Here is a 15,789-nt window from a genome sequence, read left to right on the forward strand (position 1 = left end):
CGGTCCCCGATCCAGACACGCTCGCGCCAGCTGCAGCCCGCGGCGCTAAGAGGCCGTGCCTTGCCCACGTCACATCTCCGGCACGCGGTGCCGGCGGCGCCACGCGCGGGTCGCTCGCGCCCCTTCCCGGGGCCGGAGCCGGGGATCGCGCCGGGCGTCCCAAAAGCGGTGGCGGGAGCGGCGGCCGGGCGGCCCCGCGGATGAAACGGCGCCCGAGTCAAGGCCGCTTCCTGTTGATGTACTCTTGCCGGGAGGACAAGCGGCGCTGGGGACCGCGGCCGGCCTCGTCAAGGATTTCCCGTCGCCCGGAACATCGCGGCCCTTCTCGGAGCCGCGGCCCCGGGCAGGGCTGGCAAAAACACGCGCCGCTCCCGGGCTGCCGCGCAGGGCTCGCGACCTCTCCTGCAGCCGGGAAGGGAAGGAAGTTGTTATTTCGGCGGTAAACAAATCGCCAGGGGCAGATAAATGGCTTGTCGAGCGCCCCGGCCCTGGCCGCTCCCTGCGACGAATTAGTCCCAAATCGGACGTAACGGCCAGGGAGGGGAGCGCGGAGCGGCGGCTCTGCAAAGGCGAGGGGCCACACACCGAGGTGTCCCCCGCCGTCCCCGCCGCTCTCGGGCTCCCTTGGCTGCTCAGCCGCCCCGAAGCAAAGCTCGCCGCTCCTGCTTGCCGCTGCGGCGGCTATTGCCCCGCACATCTCCGTTCTGCTCCGGGCGCTGGCCGCAGGGACCCGGCTCTGGCCGCAGCCGCTGGGATGCTCAGGGGACGCGTCGGTGTCCCCAGGCCGGGGCGCTCTGCTGCGGACGGACGGAGCTGCGCGTGCACGGCCGGGCCGGCGGGGTCCCAGCGCCGGTCGGGGAAGGGACCCGGCGTTCTCACGTCCGCTCCCGGCGCGGCCAGCACTAATGCAATCTGCGCAGCGATTAGGGAGCTCGTTTCTCAGCCTCTGATTGACCAGGGAAAATTTAATTCCCGGCCATCTGCAGCTAGGGAGGAATTCAATTTGGGCGAGCTCTCCCAAACAGGCAAAAAAAAACCCCCAAGGAATGGCCCCGGAAAGGCAGCCGGGGTCTGGGAGAAGCCGGCAGCCCGAGAGGAGGGGAGGGCTGCAGCGCCCAGCCCATCGCATCCCATCGCATCCCGTCCCGCCGGGGTGCCCGCCGCACCCAGCCGGCTGCGGCAGGAGCCGGGCCAAGCAGGCGCAGGCAAGCCGAGGAGGAAAGAAGAGGAAAATGCAAGAGAAGGAAACAAATGAACGGCGACTCATCGCGGCCTCTATTAAAAGCGATCATTAGCAGCCCGTTGCTGCGAGGGCGGCCGGCTCCGGCGTTGCTAGGCTCTCCATCTGCGCCCAGGCTGCAGGTTTCCAGGGCTATCGGTTAACGGCTCCGACGCGTGGCCGGGTCCCCCCCGGCCGGGCCGGCCCCTGCCCGCCTCGTCCAGGCTCTTGGTCGGGAGGTTGAGCCCCCTCGAGCAGCGGGGTTGCCCCCCACGGGGCGTTTTGGGGTGCGGAGAGCAGACCCGGCGGGTTACGGGAGGACGCGGCCCTGCGGCGGGGCGCTCGGGCCGAAGTTCACGCGGGCAAACGAGCAGATGCAAATAAAGCAGCGGAGCTACCAGGCGTCGTTCGGGGGGGGGGGCAAACCCTGCAGGCGGTCCCACCATGCCCCCCGTCCCCAGCAGCCCTGCACGATCCCAGGGAAGCCCATGGATGTCACCAACTTTTGGAAACAACCGGGCGAGCGCGGGGAGAGCCCCAAAGGGGCCGCTTTGCCCCCCGGCTCAGGGACGACCGGGACCAGCTGCGTTCCCCGCGCCGTCCGCCCGGCCCGGCCCGGCGACGTGCCCGGCTCCACGGCCGAGCTGTTATTTGAGCCCAGCTCGCGGTAGGGGTTTTAATCACTGTGATTAGGAGAACAGGCAGCGGGAATTATTGGAAGAGGAGACAGGGTTCATCCGGCGCCTTGGCGGAGCAGGGAGGGCGGCGCGTTAACCCCTTCCTCGCTGCAGCGGGGCGCCGGGCGCGCAGGGTCCCCGCTCCCGGCACGGCGACACCCCCCGTGCACGGGGGCTTTTCCGGGCGTGCAAACCACACGCATGGGCACAGACCGGCGCGACGCTTGCCAGGCATCGGAGGGCCCCTCTGCTCGCCGGCGGGTGCACGGCGCTGTACGAACCGCCCCGGGCGACGACACCCGCAACACGCTTGGGTCTGGGCCCCGCGGCCGCACACGGGGACCTGCCGCCCTCCGCGTGCCCCGGCGGTCCAGCGCCGCTGCCCTGCGGCCGAGGCCCGTGCAGCGTGGCGGCCCCGGGGCTGGCCGCGGCCGGGCCAGGGGAGCGGGGAGGAAGCCGGTCCCGCGGCCACGTGATGGAAAGAAGCGCCCCTGCATTGTGCGGCCGGGCCGCCGCGGCCCTTTCCTCCCCTTTATGACCCTGCTAACGTGTTTGCGTCCGCGGGAGGAAGCGGCAGCAGCGCGGAGACAAGCGGCCGCCGGGGATGCTCGCGCCCGCCCGGCCCGCGGCGCGCTCCCGCTTCCCTTGCGAGCGCTTTGGGGGAGCCAGGGCTGAGCCCCTCGGCTGCCCACGCTGTTCATAGCCGCCCTGCCCAAAGCGCGAAGGGGCTCTTCCTCTTCCTCCCCGGAGCACCCGCCTACCCGGGGCACGGCGCGGGGACCTGCAGGGTCGGGGAGCCCCAGGGAGCCTGCCGAGGGGGCCGGCCCCGCGCCGGACGGGGCAGACGGGCACGCGGCCGTCCCCACCGCGCGCTTGGCCTGGCCGCGGGGCCGGGGGAGGCTGAGCCCCCGCGCGCAGCCCCCGGCCGGCCGAGCAGAGGCAGCGCGGCTCGCCCGCCCCATTAGACGGCTTCCTGCTTAGCCAGGCTGCGAACACGTATCAATTAGGCTTTGATTCATGGGCAAGGCAGCGGGTAATTGCATTGGGGCCGGTGGCTGCGAGAAACGCTGGGAGGGGGAGAGGCGGAGAAGAGGCCCGACATGGAGGCGCAGACGTCTCGCTGGAGCATCCTCCAGCCAGGAGCGGGGCGGCCGGGGCACCGGCCAAGGGGGCTGGAGGGAAAGCACCAAGCCCATGATTCACCCCAATTTTCACCGGGCCCCGGAGCCAAACCAGGCACCAAGGGGGACCCATCCCAGATCAGCTCCCCGACCCACTTTACTGCTTCTCTTGGTCACAAATCACCAGCCTGCGTGCTCGGGCCACTTGGTGCCTTGAGGACCGTGGCAGCCCCAGCCGGGAAGGAGGTTTGGGCACTCGCACGGCCCAGGCTGGCCTGAGCTGGGCATTAAAACACAACGCTTTGGGCTCCGGGACGAGACAGCTGTGGTGTGACCAATGCTCAGATACCCTGCTCTGGCTCCAAAACCAGTTGTCCACCAGTAACACCACTTGGAGGCACCCAAAGCACTGGGCAGCGAGACCCAGGCAGCCTCCAGCGCTGTGCACGTGGCGCGGACCCCCTCCTGCTCCTGCAGCCGCTTTCCACTGCCGAGTCCAAGCATGCAAAGCAGCGGAGAGGACTTTACTCCAGCTAACGAGGCGTGTGGGCAGGAGGCACCAGCGCCGGCTCACGAGCCAGCCCTCCGCTGCCTCCATCTCTTGCCCTACAAAGGGCCTGCGGGCAGAAGCAGCACCCCGCCGTGCCCGGCAAGGAGGGGAGGGCTGCAGGAGGCCCCACCATTGCCAGCTCTCTGCACCTGGGGCTGCTTCCACCTGAGGTTTCTCCCAGGAGATGGCCCTGCACTACCCCGCCATAGCACCATGGGTAGATGTCACAGTCCCAGGTAAGAGCAATGTGCTCTGTCCAGGATCAGGTCTTTTCTGTCTTCTTTTTAGGTCCCCTGCCCTAGTGGAGCATCTCAGGGCCCCCTTAAGGGGCTGCAAACCGAGCTCCAAGCCCACCAGCCCCTCTGGTTGCTCTCATGGGGACCTCCCCCCATTCCCCCAATTGTAAGCACATTGCTGGGACACGGGTAGGTGGGTCCCGGGGGCCTGGGATTGAGAGGGCTTACGGGGACCCTGATGCCTCCTGTTACACCAGTAAGGAGTCACACATGTTGCCCTCCACGCCATTGCCCGCCGAGCTGCGTGACAGCTCCATAGCAAGTACAACACAGTGAGTAACTCCAGGCCGCGGTGCCGGGCACGGTCCCTCTCAAGTGGCCCGAAGGCCCCAGCACAGTCCAGCCCCAGCTCAGTTCCTTTCTCTCTGTCAGCAGCTTTCCGTTATTTCCCGTAGAGCATTTCCTTCCCCTTTCTTCCTAATGCAAAACTTGTGGATCCCTGCTTCACAAGCAGAGAGGTCCTTGAACCCCCAGTCCCACGCTCTCCCTTCCCCTCTCCAGCCTCCCGCGCCGGGGGCTGCCCAGCCGGAGCGTGGGACACCCGGGCGGCCTCTTGGCCCACCGGATGGGTTGCTCGGCGGGCAGGGGTGCGCCGAGCCCGCAGCCACAGCTTTTGCATGCTGCACCAAGAGCATTGCGAGGCGCGCAGGGCGAGGGGCCAGGCCTCGGCTGCAGCTGGTGCTGGCACGCTGACGGCAAGAGGGGGTCAGATTGCTCTATGGGAATAAACTTCTCCAGCCTGGCCGGTCCCCAAATCCAGGCGTGTCTGAAGGCACAGGGGCACAAAGGACTGAGCATATGCTTATCCACCTCCTTTAGGGGTGCATCCTGCCCTCCCCCCCCATGCACACAGACCTCATGCAAGGAGAGAAGGGGAGGACTGAGGGCATGGTGTTGCTGGAGGGGGGCCCAATCCTGCTCCTCCCTCCAGCGCAAACCCCCCGAGGACTGGCCCCACTGCAGGGCATGGTGCCTGCCCCACCTCAGCAAGGCAGCCAGCGATCGCCCGCAGCGGGGCTGTGCTGGGAAGAAGAGACGCGCTCTTGGGGCACCACGGGACCCCCTGGCTGAGCCTCGCTGCTACCCACAGCAAGCAGAGCGGAGCAGCTGGACATGGAGAGTAGAGAGTCAGGGACCCCCACCTTGGCACCCCCACACTCACAGCACCTTCAGACCCCTGGATGCGTGGACCCTCAAACCCTTGGCACTCTAGATGCATGGGACCCCAAAGCCCTCAGCAACACCAGACACATGGGACCCTCACGTCCCTGGCACTGCCGTGTGCATGCAACCCCCCTCCCAGACTCTTTGCACCCTGGATGCATGGGGCCCCTGAACCCTCAGCAATGCCAGACATACCCCCAAGCCCTCAGCAACACCAGATACAGGGAACCCTCATGTCCCTGGCACTGCTACATGCATGCGACCCCCCTGCCCCAGACTCTTTGCACCCTGGATGCATGGGACTCTCAAACGCTCAGCAATGTTGGACACATGGGACCTCCAAACTTGGAGCACTCCTGAACAGATGGGACCCCCAAGCCATCAGCAACACCAGACACATGGGACCCTCACATCCCTGGCACTGCTACGTGTATGCAATCCCCCTGCCCCAGACTTTCTGCATCCTGGATGCACGGGACCCTCAAACTCTCAGCAATGCTGGATGCATGGGACCCCCAAACTTGGAGCACTCTTGCACAGATGGGACCCCCAAGCTGTCAGCAACACCAGAAACATGGGACCCTCATGTCCCGGGCACTGCCGCATGCATGCGACCCCCCCCCGCCCCAGACTTTTTGCACCCTAGATACATGGGACCCCCAAACCCTCAGCCCCCTGGCACCCCCGCGTGCACCGCACCCTCGGCACCCCCAGTGGCATAGCACCCGGAGACCCCCGCACCCCCGGAGCCCCAGACTCCCCCCCCCAAGGGTGGTGGGGGCTGGGGGGGCTTACAGTGTCCTGGAGGGTGCCCATGGCGCGGCGCGGCTCCCGGCGCGGCTGCGGCAGGCGCTGCGCGCCCGCGGGGCCGGGGCCGGGACCGGGGCCGGGGCCGGGGCCGGGGCCGCCCGCCCGGCCAGCCCATTTCCTGCAGCGCTGCAGGATCCGCACCTCGGCGCAGGCCGGACGCGGCGGCGGCGGCGCGGGGACACACGGCGGACACCCACCCGCGAGCCACGGGGATTTGCAGCATCCCGCCCGGGTGGCTCAAGCCCTTTGGGGCCTGACCCTGGCAGCCCCCCGCGCGGGCCGGACACGCGTGTTGGCCCGCCGGCCCGCCCCACGCCTGCTCCTGCGCTCGGGTCGCTGTCGGGGTGTCCCCCAGGTCGTGGCTCAATGCACCGCAGGCTGGGGCAGAGCGGGGGGGGACGGGACCCCCGACCCCGCAGCCCGAGAGGGACCGTGCCGCCCCCCTGGCCCCGCCGAGGAGCCCCCTCGGGCGGTTCGTACAGCGCCGTGCACCCCCGCCCCGGCGGGCGGGGAGCAGGCGAGCAGAGACGGCTCCCTGCGCCCGTAGCCGTCATGGGGGGGGGGGGGGCCCTGGCGACGACCCCCCCCAACCCGAGCCGGGCCGCTGCACTCCCGCAGCCCCATTCCGGCCAGCTCCCCCGGCCGCTCCGTGCCTCAGTTTCCCCGCCGGCCGGCCGCGCCCGGCTCAGCACCGGCCCCCAGCCGCTCTCGGGGGGCTCCCAGCCCTCCGCCGAGCCGGGGAGGGGTGGGGGGAAGACGAGCAGGCGCAACCCTCCGCCGTTGGCAGCCGGGCTCGGAAAAGCGCCCCGGGGCCGGCTGGAAGGTGCCGCCGGGCCGGGGGGGCAGCCGCGGCCCCCGGCAGCTCCGAGCCCTTTCCCCGGCAGCCGACGCTCCTCCGCGGTCCCTCTCTCAACTCTCCCCCCCACCCCCGCCAGCGCGTAAAAACGGGGTCCCCAGCACCCCCGGGGCCGGGAGGGCAGTGGGCTCAGCAAGACGGCTCCGGTCCCCGCTCCCCCATCCCACCCGCGCCGGACAGGGGTCCCGAGTGGGAGGGGGACAGGGCTGGCGGGGCCGGGGGGAGTGGGCAGGGGGACCAAGGGAGACCCGAGGGGGTCGCCGTCCCTACCTGTAGCGCCTCGGAGCCGGGCACGGAGTCCTCCACCTTCAAGAAGACCTGCTGGCCCCGTCTGAAAAATTGAACGAGGGCGGTGAGGAGATGCTGCAGCACCAGTACCATGCCGGCTCCCGGCTCGGAGCGGCTCGGTCCAGCCCGGCTCGGCTCGGCTCGGCTCGGCCCCGGCGCGGCCCCGGCGCGGCCCCGGCGCGGCTGGGTCCGGTCCGGCTCGGCTCGGCTCCCTGGGTCCGGCTCGGCTCGGCTCCCTGGGTCCGGTCCGGCTCGGCTCGGCTCCCTGGGTCCGGCTCGGCTCGGCTCCCTGGGTCCGGTCCGGCTCGGCTCGGTCCGGCTCGGCTCGGTCCGGCTCGGCTCGGCTCAGCTGGGTCCGGCTCGGCTCGGCTCGGCTCGGCCCCGGCGCAGCTGCGTCCGGCTCGGCTCGGCTCGGCTCGGCTCCCTGGGTCCGGTCCGGCTCGGCTCGGCTCGGTCCGGCTCGGTTCAGCTGGGTCCGGCTCGGCTCGGCTCGGCTCCCTGGGTCCGGCTCGGCTCGGTCCGGCTCGGTTCAGCTGGGTCCGGCTCGGCTCGGCTCGGCTCCCTGGGTCCGGCTCGGCTCGGTCCGGCTCGGTTCAGCTGGGTCCGGCTCGGCTCGGCTCCCTGGGTCCGGTCCGGCTCGGTTCAGCTGGGTCCGGCTCGGCTCGGCTCGGCTCCCTGGGTCCGGTCCGGCTCGGCTCGGCTCGGCTCGGCCCCGGCGCAGCTGCGTCCGGCTCGGCTCGGCTCGGCTCGGTCCGGCTCGGTTCAGCTGGGTCCGGCTCGGCTCGGCTCGGCTCCCTGGGTCCGGTCCGGCTCGGCACGGCACGGCCCGGCTTGGCTCGGCCCCGGCTCGGCTCGGCTCCCTGGGTCCGGCTCGGCCCCGGCGCGGCTCGGCACGGCCCGGCGCGGCTGGGCTGCCCGCCCCCGGGCAGGGGGGCCCGGGCTCCGCCGCTCCCCGCCCCGCTCCGCCCTGCGCTCCGCTCCGCTCCGCACCTGCTGCGCGCCGGCACGGGCAGGGCTCGGCGGGGCGGCGGCGCCGCCGGGTCCTAAGGGCCCCGGCTCGGTTTGGGGCGGGGGACGGGGCGGTGTCGCCGGTATGGGGTGGGGGACAGGGCAGTGTCCGCTGTATGGGGCAGGGGACGGGGTGGTGTCCCCGGTATGGGGTGTGGGACAGGGCAGTGTCCGCTGTATGGGGCAGGGGACGGGGTGGTGTCCTCGGTATGGGGTGTGGGACAGGGCAGTGTCCGCTGTATGGGGCAGGGGACGGGGCAGTGTCCCCGGCATGGGGTGTGGGACAGGGCAGTGTCCCCTGTATGGGGCAGGGGACGGGGTGGTGTCCCCGGCATGGGGTGTGGGACAGGGCAGTGTCCCCTGTATGGGGCAGGGGACGGGGTGGTGTCCCCGGCATGGGGTGTGGGACAGGGCAGTGTCCCCTGTATGGGGCAGGGGACGGGGTGGTGTCCCCGGCATGGGGTGTGGGACAGGGCAGTGTCCCCTGTATGGGGCAGGGGACGGGGCGGTGTCCCCGGCATGGGGTGTGGGACAGGGCAGTGTCCCCTGTATGGGGCAGGGGACGGGGTGGTGTCCCCGGTATGGGGTGTGGGACAGGGCAGTGTCCCCTGTATGGGGCAGGGGATGGGGTGGTGTCCTCGGTATGGGGTGGGGGACAGGGCAGTGTCCGCTGTATGGGGCAGGGGACAGGGCAGTATCCTCTATATGGGATGTGAGACAGGGCAGTGTCCCCAGTATGGGGTGTGGGACAAGGCAGTGTCCCCGGTATAGGGTGTGAGACAGGGCGGTGTCCCCGGCATGGGGTGTGGGACAGAGCAGTGTCCCCAGTATGGGGTGGGGGACAGGGCAGTGTCCCCTGTATGGGGCAGGGGACAGAGCAGTGTCCCCAGTATGGGGTGTGGGACAGGGCAGTGTCCCCTGTATGGGGCAGGGGACAGAGCAGTGTCCCCAGTATGGGGTGTGGGACAGGGCAGTGTCCCCTGTATGGGGCAGGGGACGGGGCAATGTCCCCGGCATGGGGTGGGGGACAGGGCAGTGTCTGCTGTATGGGGCAGGGGACGGGGCAGTGTCCCCGGCATGGGGTGGGGGACAGGGCAGTGTCCCCTGTATGGGGCAGGGGATGGGGCAGTGTCGCCGGTATGGGGTCGGGGACAGGGCAGTGTCCCCTGTATGGGGCAGGGGACGGGGCAGTGTCCCCGGCATGGGATGGGGGACAGGGCAGTGTCCCCTGTATGGGGCAGGGGACGGGGCAGTGTCCCCGGCATGGGATGGGGGACAGGGCAGTGTCCCCTGTATGGGGCAGGGGACAGGGTGGTGTCCCCAGTATGGGGCGGGGACAAGGCAGTGTCCCCGGTATGGGGCAGTGTCCCCAGCATGGGGTGCCTTGTCCCGTCCCCGGGTGGGGACGGCGCCCCGGGACCTTCGGCGGCGGTGCAGCCTGGAGGCGGGGGGGAAGCCCCCTCCACACCGGGGCTGGGGTGGGGGGCCGGGAAAGACCGCGCTCACCTCTTCGGTGTCCCCCCACCCCACCCCACAGCTGGCATTCAGTGCAAAGCTGCCCCCTTGGCCGGGGGGGGGGGACGTTTGCCCCCCACCGCTGCCACAAAAGGCGCGCGCGGAGTGACAGAACGGAAACACAGAGAAATGCAAAGCAGAAGAGGAAGAGGAGAGACGCCACGGTCAAAGCAGCCTTCCTCCGCCCCTCTGCCTCCTCCGCCGTTTCCCAGCCCCCTAAACCGGAGCTGAGCCCACCTAAGCCGCCGGTAGCGCTCACTGAAGTTGCCTAAGCCGCTGCCCGCGCTCCCGGCCTGGCCCACCGCAGAGGCGGCCAAGGAGCCGCTGCCCTTCCTCGTCCTTCCTCATCCTCCGCGGTACGTGGGGCAGGGTCTGGGCGCCGGCGCACGCCATCGCGCCCGGCTGCAAGCAGCCTCCGTCTGCCAGCAGGGCCCCTCTCCGACCCCAGGGGCCGCGGGGTTTTAGAAGATGCCCCCCACCCCGTGCCTGCCTCCCTGGCCCCCCCCCCCTTCATCATGCGCAGGATCTTTCATCTTCCTCACTGTCCTTCGCAGCCGAAAAGCAAAACCTGAGCCCGGACAAGCGAGCCCTTCCCCGGGACAGCGGCGCTCTGCGGTGCCGGCTCTGCTGCAAGGGCCTCGGGCCGCCGCGGGGCTGCAGGTACCGGCGCGCTGGGTGTCCCCCCCCCCCCACCCCGGGGCAGCCCCTCCTGGGCAGGAGAGGCGATGCGGGGCCAGCTTCACCGCGCTGCAGCTCTGCAACGACAAGCCACCGCCACGGGTAACAACTGGGGAAACTGAGGCACCGACGGGGGCAGAGGTGGCTTCACCGGCAGCCAGGAAGGGTTTCTCCCTTTCCCCAAGCACTTCTGTCGCGCCGGATCCGTCACCCCTCCCAGCAGAGCCAGCCGGGACCCCTGCCCTTGCAAAGGGCTCTTCTCCACCTCCAGCCACCCGCCGCCCCAGGACGTTTTGGCAGCATGTCCCAGGCTGCAGGCAGAGGTCCGGGGAAGGTCGCAGCAGCTCCCAGCTGATACGGGGGCAGCGGCGGGGTCCCCCCAGCTACACCCTCCTGCTTGGTCCCCTCGAGAACAGAGAGCGCCCTCGCGCCTCGCTCGGGGACGCGTCCCACAGCGAGGTCCCCGGGTGACACAAACATCGCAGGTGGGAACATCATCCCTGAAAAGCCCCCGTTGCTCTGCCGACGGGTGGAGGTGGCATCCGCCTCGGAGGAGCTTCATTAAATGCTCTGGACCACCACCCGGCAGGAGGGACACCTCCACGCTACGTCCCTCTGTGTCCTCACCTCCGCAGGGGACATGGGGGTGACAGAGGAAGGCCTCAAGGCCAGGCTCCCTCGGGGCATTCGCCCTGAAGGGGTGTTTTGAGCTGTCGAAGCAGCACCTCCGGCTAGCCCCGCTCTGGCAGCGGCGCGGGGCTCAGTGCACGGTGCAGAGGTCCCCAGCACCCCTGCGCGGCTGGGCCAGGCGCCCAGAGGGATGCCAGCAGACCTGCGCAGGGATGGGCGACTCCAGGACCCTCCCAGGTGCTGCCCCATGCGCTGGCCCTACCACCTGCAAGGGTGCTGAGGAGGGTGCCGGCTCCTGGGCTGAGCACTTGGCAGCCTGCACCCCGCACCCTGGGCACTGAGCCCTGCACCCTGCACCCCTGCACCCTGCACCCCATACTCCGCATTCTGCAGCCTGCAGCCTGCACCCCACACCCTGCAGCCCTGCACCCTGCACCGCTGCTCCCCACACCCTGCAAGCCTGAGCTCTTCACCCTGCACTCCACCTTGCACCATGCACCCTGTGCTCTGCACCCCTGCACCCCTGCACCCCTGCTCCCCACATCCCACACCCTGCAGCCCACACCATGCTCCTCACACCCTGCACCCTGCACCCTATATCACGCAGCCCACACCCTGCAGTCTGCACCATGCACCTCGCACCTGGCACCCTGCACCCCACATCTGGTACCCTGCACCTCACACCCTGCACCCCTCACCCCATACTGCGCAGCCTGCACCATGCACCTCACACCCTGCACCCCATACCATGCAGCCCATACTCCGCACCTCGCACCCTGCACCCTGCACCCCCCATCGTGCACCCTGCACCCTGCAGCTCACATCATCCACCCCTGCACCCCACATCCCGCGCCATGCACCTCGCGCCCCGCACCCTGCACCCTGTAGCCCATACTCTGCACCTCGCACCCTGCACCTCGCACCCTGCACCCCATATCGTGCACCCTGCACCCTGCACTTGGCACCCTGCACCCCACCTCCCGCACCTCGCACCTTGCGCCCCCCATCCTGCAGCCCGCACTCTGCACCTCGCACCCTGCAACTTGCACCCCACCTTCCGCACTCTGCAGCCCGCACCCTGCAGCCCGCACCCTGCACCCCACACCTCGCACCCTGCACCCTACAGCCCACACTCTGCACCTCGCACCCTGCACCCTGCACCCCACCTTCCGCACTCTGCAGCCCGCACCCTGCACCCCGCACCCTGCACCCCACACCTCGCACCCTGCACCCTACAGCCCACACTCTGCACCTCGCACCCTGCACCCTGCACTCCACCTTCTGCACTCTTCAGCCCGCCCCCTGCACCCCGCACTCTGCACCCCGCACCTCGCACCCTGCACCCCGCATCTTGCACCCCACTTTTCGCACTCTGCACTTCGCACCCTGCACCCCGCAGCCCGTACTCTGCACCCCGCAGCCCCGGCGCCCCCGTCGGCCGTGCGCTGCCCGCGGAGCGCCGGGGACACCTAGCGGCTGCAGCAGCCCCGGGCCGGGGGGCGCCTCTGCCCAGATGCGCAGGGTGCCCGAGCACCCAGGGCAGCGCAGCACCCATCCTGCTCCCCTCTGGCCCCGGCCCCGCCAGCGGCACGGCCCTCGAGCCGGGGCCCAGCGCCCTGCTCAGCCAAGGGGCACCCTGGGCTGGCACCCACCCTGCGGGAAAGCAGCTTATTCCAGGGCGGACCCGGTCGGTCTGCCCCGGACGACGCTTGAACACGTGGACCGGCTCCAGCCAAATCTGACGGAGAAAGCCATCACCAAGCCATCATCCTACGGGTACCCCGAGAGCCGTGTCGGGCCGGGGGGGGGAACACCGCCCCCGTCTCGTGGGAAAGCTCAACCCTTACGAGACACTAGAGAGCCCACACCACAGGGCGCTGTCGGGTCTCCCGGCCGTCCTCCTTGCTCAGCAGGCCGGAAGAGCGTGCCCCGCGCGGGGACCAGAGGGGCTTTGCCGGCGTGCCGCGACCCGGCGAGGCTCCCTTTGCAAGTTCGCAGCCCTCCAAGCTCGGCTCGGCCGTGCCGGGGGCCGGGAGGAGGGCGGCGCGAGGCGGGCGCCCGGCAGCCTCGGCCCTCGGCGGGTGTCAGCAGGGCTTTTACCTCCGCGGTGCGGCGCGTGCAGGAGGCTTCCCCTTCGCCCCGCGCGCGCTTGCATCTCCCACGTCACGTCTCGTTCCCTGCTCTTATATCTGCTTCAGTCCCTGAGAGCAGCCGTTTCGGCTGGCCTTGCTGCGCCCTCTGCCCACAGCTGGCTGATAGAAAGGGGAGAGGGCAGGAGGTGATGTGCTCGCGAGCCCTACTTAGCTTTTCTGGCCGCCGGGGAAACCCTTCGGAAAGGCACTTCATCCGCTCCGGCCTCAGTTTTCCCAGCTGGCAAACGGGAGCAGTGCTGGGGGCAGTCGCCGGCTCCGGGTTCGAGGTTTGCAGCCCGCATCCCGGGTGCGTTACTATGGCAATGGGCTCAGCGCCGCCGCCACGGCGGCAGGAGCTCGGCCTCGGGAGGCAGATGCTGCAAACGGCTTCGGAGCCGCAGCGGCTAACGGCAGCGGGGCGCGGGGCTCGGCGGGGCGACCGCCCTCGGCCTCCCTCCCTGCGGCGGGAAGGCGGCGGGAGCCTTGGGAGCGGGGACCTGGGTTGGGGTGGGGGGGGGATGTTCACAGCCGGGGCAGCTCGGACCCTCGCGCGACAGCCCCGTGCTGCCGCTTGCAGACTCCCTGCCCTGGGAGCAGGCAGGGACCGGCACGGGGAATTATTTATCCGCGTTAGCGGCCGATTCACGCAGCACCTTTCGCCGGCCGTGAGCACTTTCCTAGGGCTTCGGAGGGGTGGGAGCAGAGGGGGGGTGGCAGCATCCCACCCTCTCCCGACCTTGCACCCTGCAATGCCCGGATGGGGCTTCGTGCGTCAAGCAGGGCAGGGATTCCTCCTGGGCGGCCCCGGGGATGGGACCGGCAGGGGTGAGCCCAGGCGGTGCACAGACACAAAGGACTTCCTGGCTGTTTTATACATCCTCTTTCTGCTGTGTTTTTCCCCGCTTCCAGCCCCGTGTTCGATATATCGGCTCTGCCCGTCCTGCCTCTCCTGAGGGACTCGGTGGCGCTGGAGACCTGCCAGGCATTGACAGAAGCGCTTCAGATGGAGGATATTTAATCTCATGCAAGGGAGCAAAGTTCATTTGGACGAGTAAATATTAACCCTTATTGAACACGCAGGCACCGCTCACACCCAGGAGCAAACCCCTCTGCGTTTAACACCCAGGCTCAGCTCTTTTGGCGGAGAGCAAGAAAACGCTGGCTGCGAGCATCATCAAAGCGCCAAAGCCAGAGCCAGAGGGATTTTCTAGGGTTAAAAAGCAATTCCGGGTCTTCAAAACCAACAGAGCGGCCCGAAAGATCAGCAACGCATCTCTCCCCGTGACCCGGTCCCTTTGCACATCTCTTTCAAGAGGGGAAGCTGCAGAGAAGGCGGCGCGTGCATGGAAAAGCCTCAGAGCACCCCGGCATTGGAGAAGGGCTACGGGGGTCCCGACCCGAGAGGGCCCGGCCAGCGCCGGGGGGAGCTGGGCGCTGCTCTTGGCCCTTCTCGTTCCTTGCCAGCCCCGGGCTCTGGCGGAGCATCGGCTCGGAGCGGAGCCAGCAGCGGCTCTGGGGACACGGATGCTAATCAAGCTGTATCTGTGGATAAATAGAGGTGTTAGTTCTCCAGAGCTGCTAATCCGGGGTATTCTGCCAGCTCGAAATTCAGGCGGAAATAAATCCATCTGCTCTCCCGCTAATCTGCTTGGCCGGCCGGAGGAGCGCGCAGGGGGGCCTTTCCCCGCGCGCTGCTGCGCCGCGGCCAGATCGGCTCCCGCCGGCTGCAGAGCTTCTCCCCTCCGCTGGGACGTAACACGGGGCTGGACACGGCTGCAAATCGATATCTCGTCTGCCGCTCGCAAAGAAAGGCAGCGACGGCATCGCTGCCCTGGCTGAGTCAATAAATCCGCCCTGGCCGGCACAGCCAACGTGAAACGCAGCCGTTGCCGGGGCAGAGCGTGGCCCCGCTTTGCTGGCGCGTGTCGCACGCGGTCCGGGGCGGAGAAGGAGTATCCTGCTGCAGCAGGATGTCCTGCCGTCTCGGCAGGATTGCATGGAGAAACCAGCAGCTCCTTCCCCTCCTGCTGGGGACGCAAGCCCGGGGGAGAGCCCCCCGCCGCATTGCTCTACCGGGATAGAAACGGCCCCTCCTGGAGGCCCAAATCCTGCCAGCGCCCGAACCCCTGGGAGGGCGGAAAGGCTGGGCCGGTCCTGAATGTCTGATGCAAAACCCCGAGGCGGACGTGCCCGGCAAAGCCAAACCAGCCCGAACCTCGGCAGCCTCTACCTCCCGGCGGGAAGGCGCAGAAGCTGCTGTTCCCCTTTGGTGGCTCCTTTTAAAAGCAAACGCCGCGAGGGGCAGGGTCCCCGCGGAGCGGGGCGGCGGGAGCCGCGGTGCGGGGCGCACGGCCCCTTTTACGCCTTCTTGTGTCCCGCGGCTGAGGGACACAGCAGCTGCGGGCGGCAGGAGCAGGCACGCAGCTCCAGGCAGCCCGCGGGGAGCCCTGCACGAGCGCAGGCGTGAGGAAGACCTGCCGCGGGGCAGGGAGGAAGAGCGGGCCAGGAACGTTTTGCTGCTGAGGGTGATTTCTGGGGAGAGCGGTGCTGGCAGGGCAGAAACTGCTCCTGCGTGTACCAGCTGGTGGGATGCTCCCTCCGAATCAGTGTGCGCACGTGTGTGCACGCACAGGTATGCCTGCGCGCGTGATGCATGTTTGTGTGCATCGGCGTGCACGCGTGCGCGTGCACGGGGGTGGGTTTGTGTGGGCGTACGCACGTGCATGCATGCATGGGGGGGAGCAGGCGTGGGCGGGGGGCGTTTGTGCACGTGCATGCGTGCATGGGATGTCCTTGTGTGTGCGTGTGCGCACGGGGGAAGCACGTCAGGGTGGGAATACGTGGA

General features: G+C 69.3%; 1 protein-coding gene across 2 annotated transcripts in view; it reads right to left on the reverse strand.

Moving 5' to 3' along the window:
- The window catches only part of PDE2A (phosphodiesterase 2A), a 67,555-nt gene that overhangs the window by 31,097 nt on the left and 20,669 nt on the right, over window positions 1-15,789 (reverse strand). The window contains exon 2 of one of the 2 annotated variants that reach the window (XM_068930845.1): window positions 6,964-7,024. In XM_068930845.1, coding sequence (XP_068786946.1) covers window positions 6,964-7,024 — 61 coding nt within the window. Of the gene's footprint in view, window positions 1-5,822; window positions 5,893-6,963; window positions 7,025-15,789 lie in introns of those variants that run through there. The other variant, XM_068930844.1, reaches the window with a different exon arrangement.

Source organism: Struthio camelus, chromosome 1, assembly GCF_040807025.1.
Source record: "Struthio camelus isolate bStrCam1 chromosome 1, bStrCam1.hap1, whole genome shotgun sequence".
Taxonomy (NCBI): domain Eukaryota; kingdom Metazoa; phylum Chordata; class Aves; order Struthioniformes; family Struthionidae; genus Struthio; species Struthio camelus.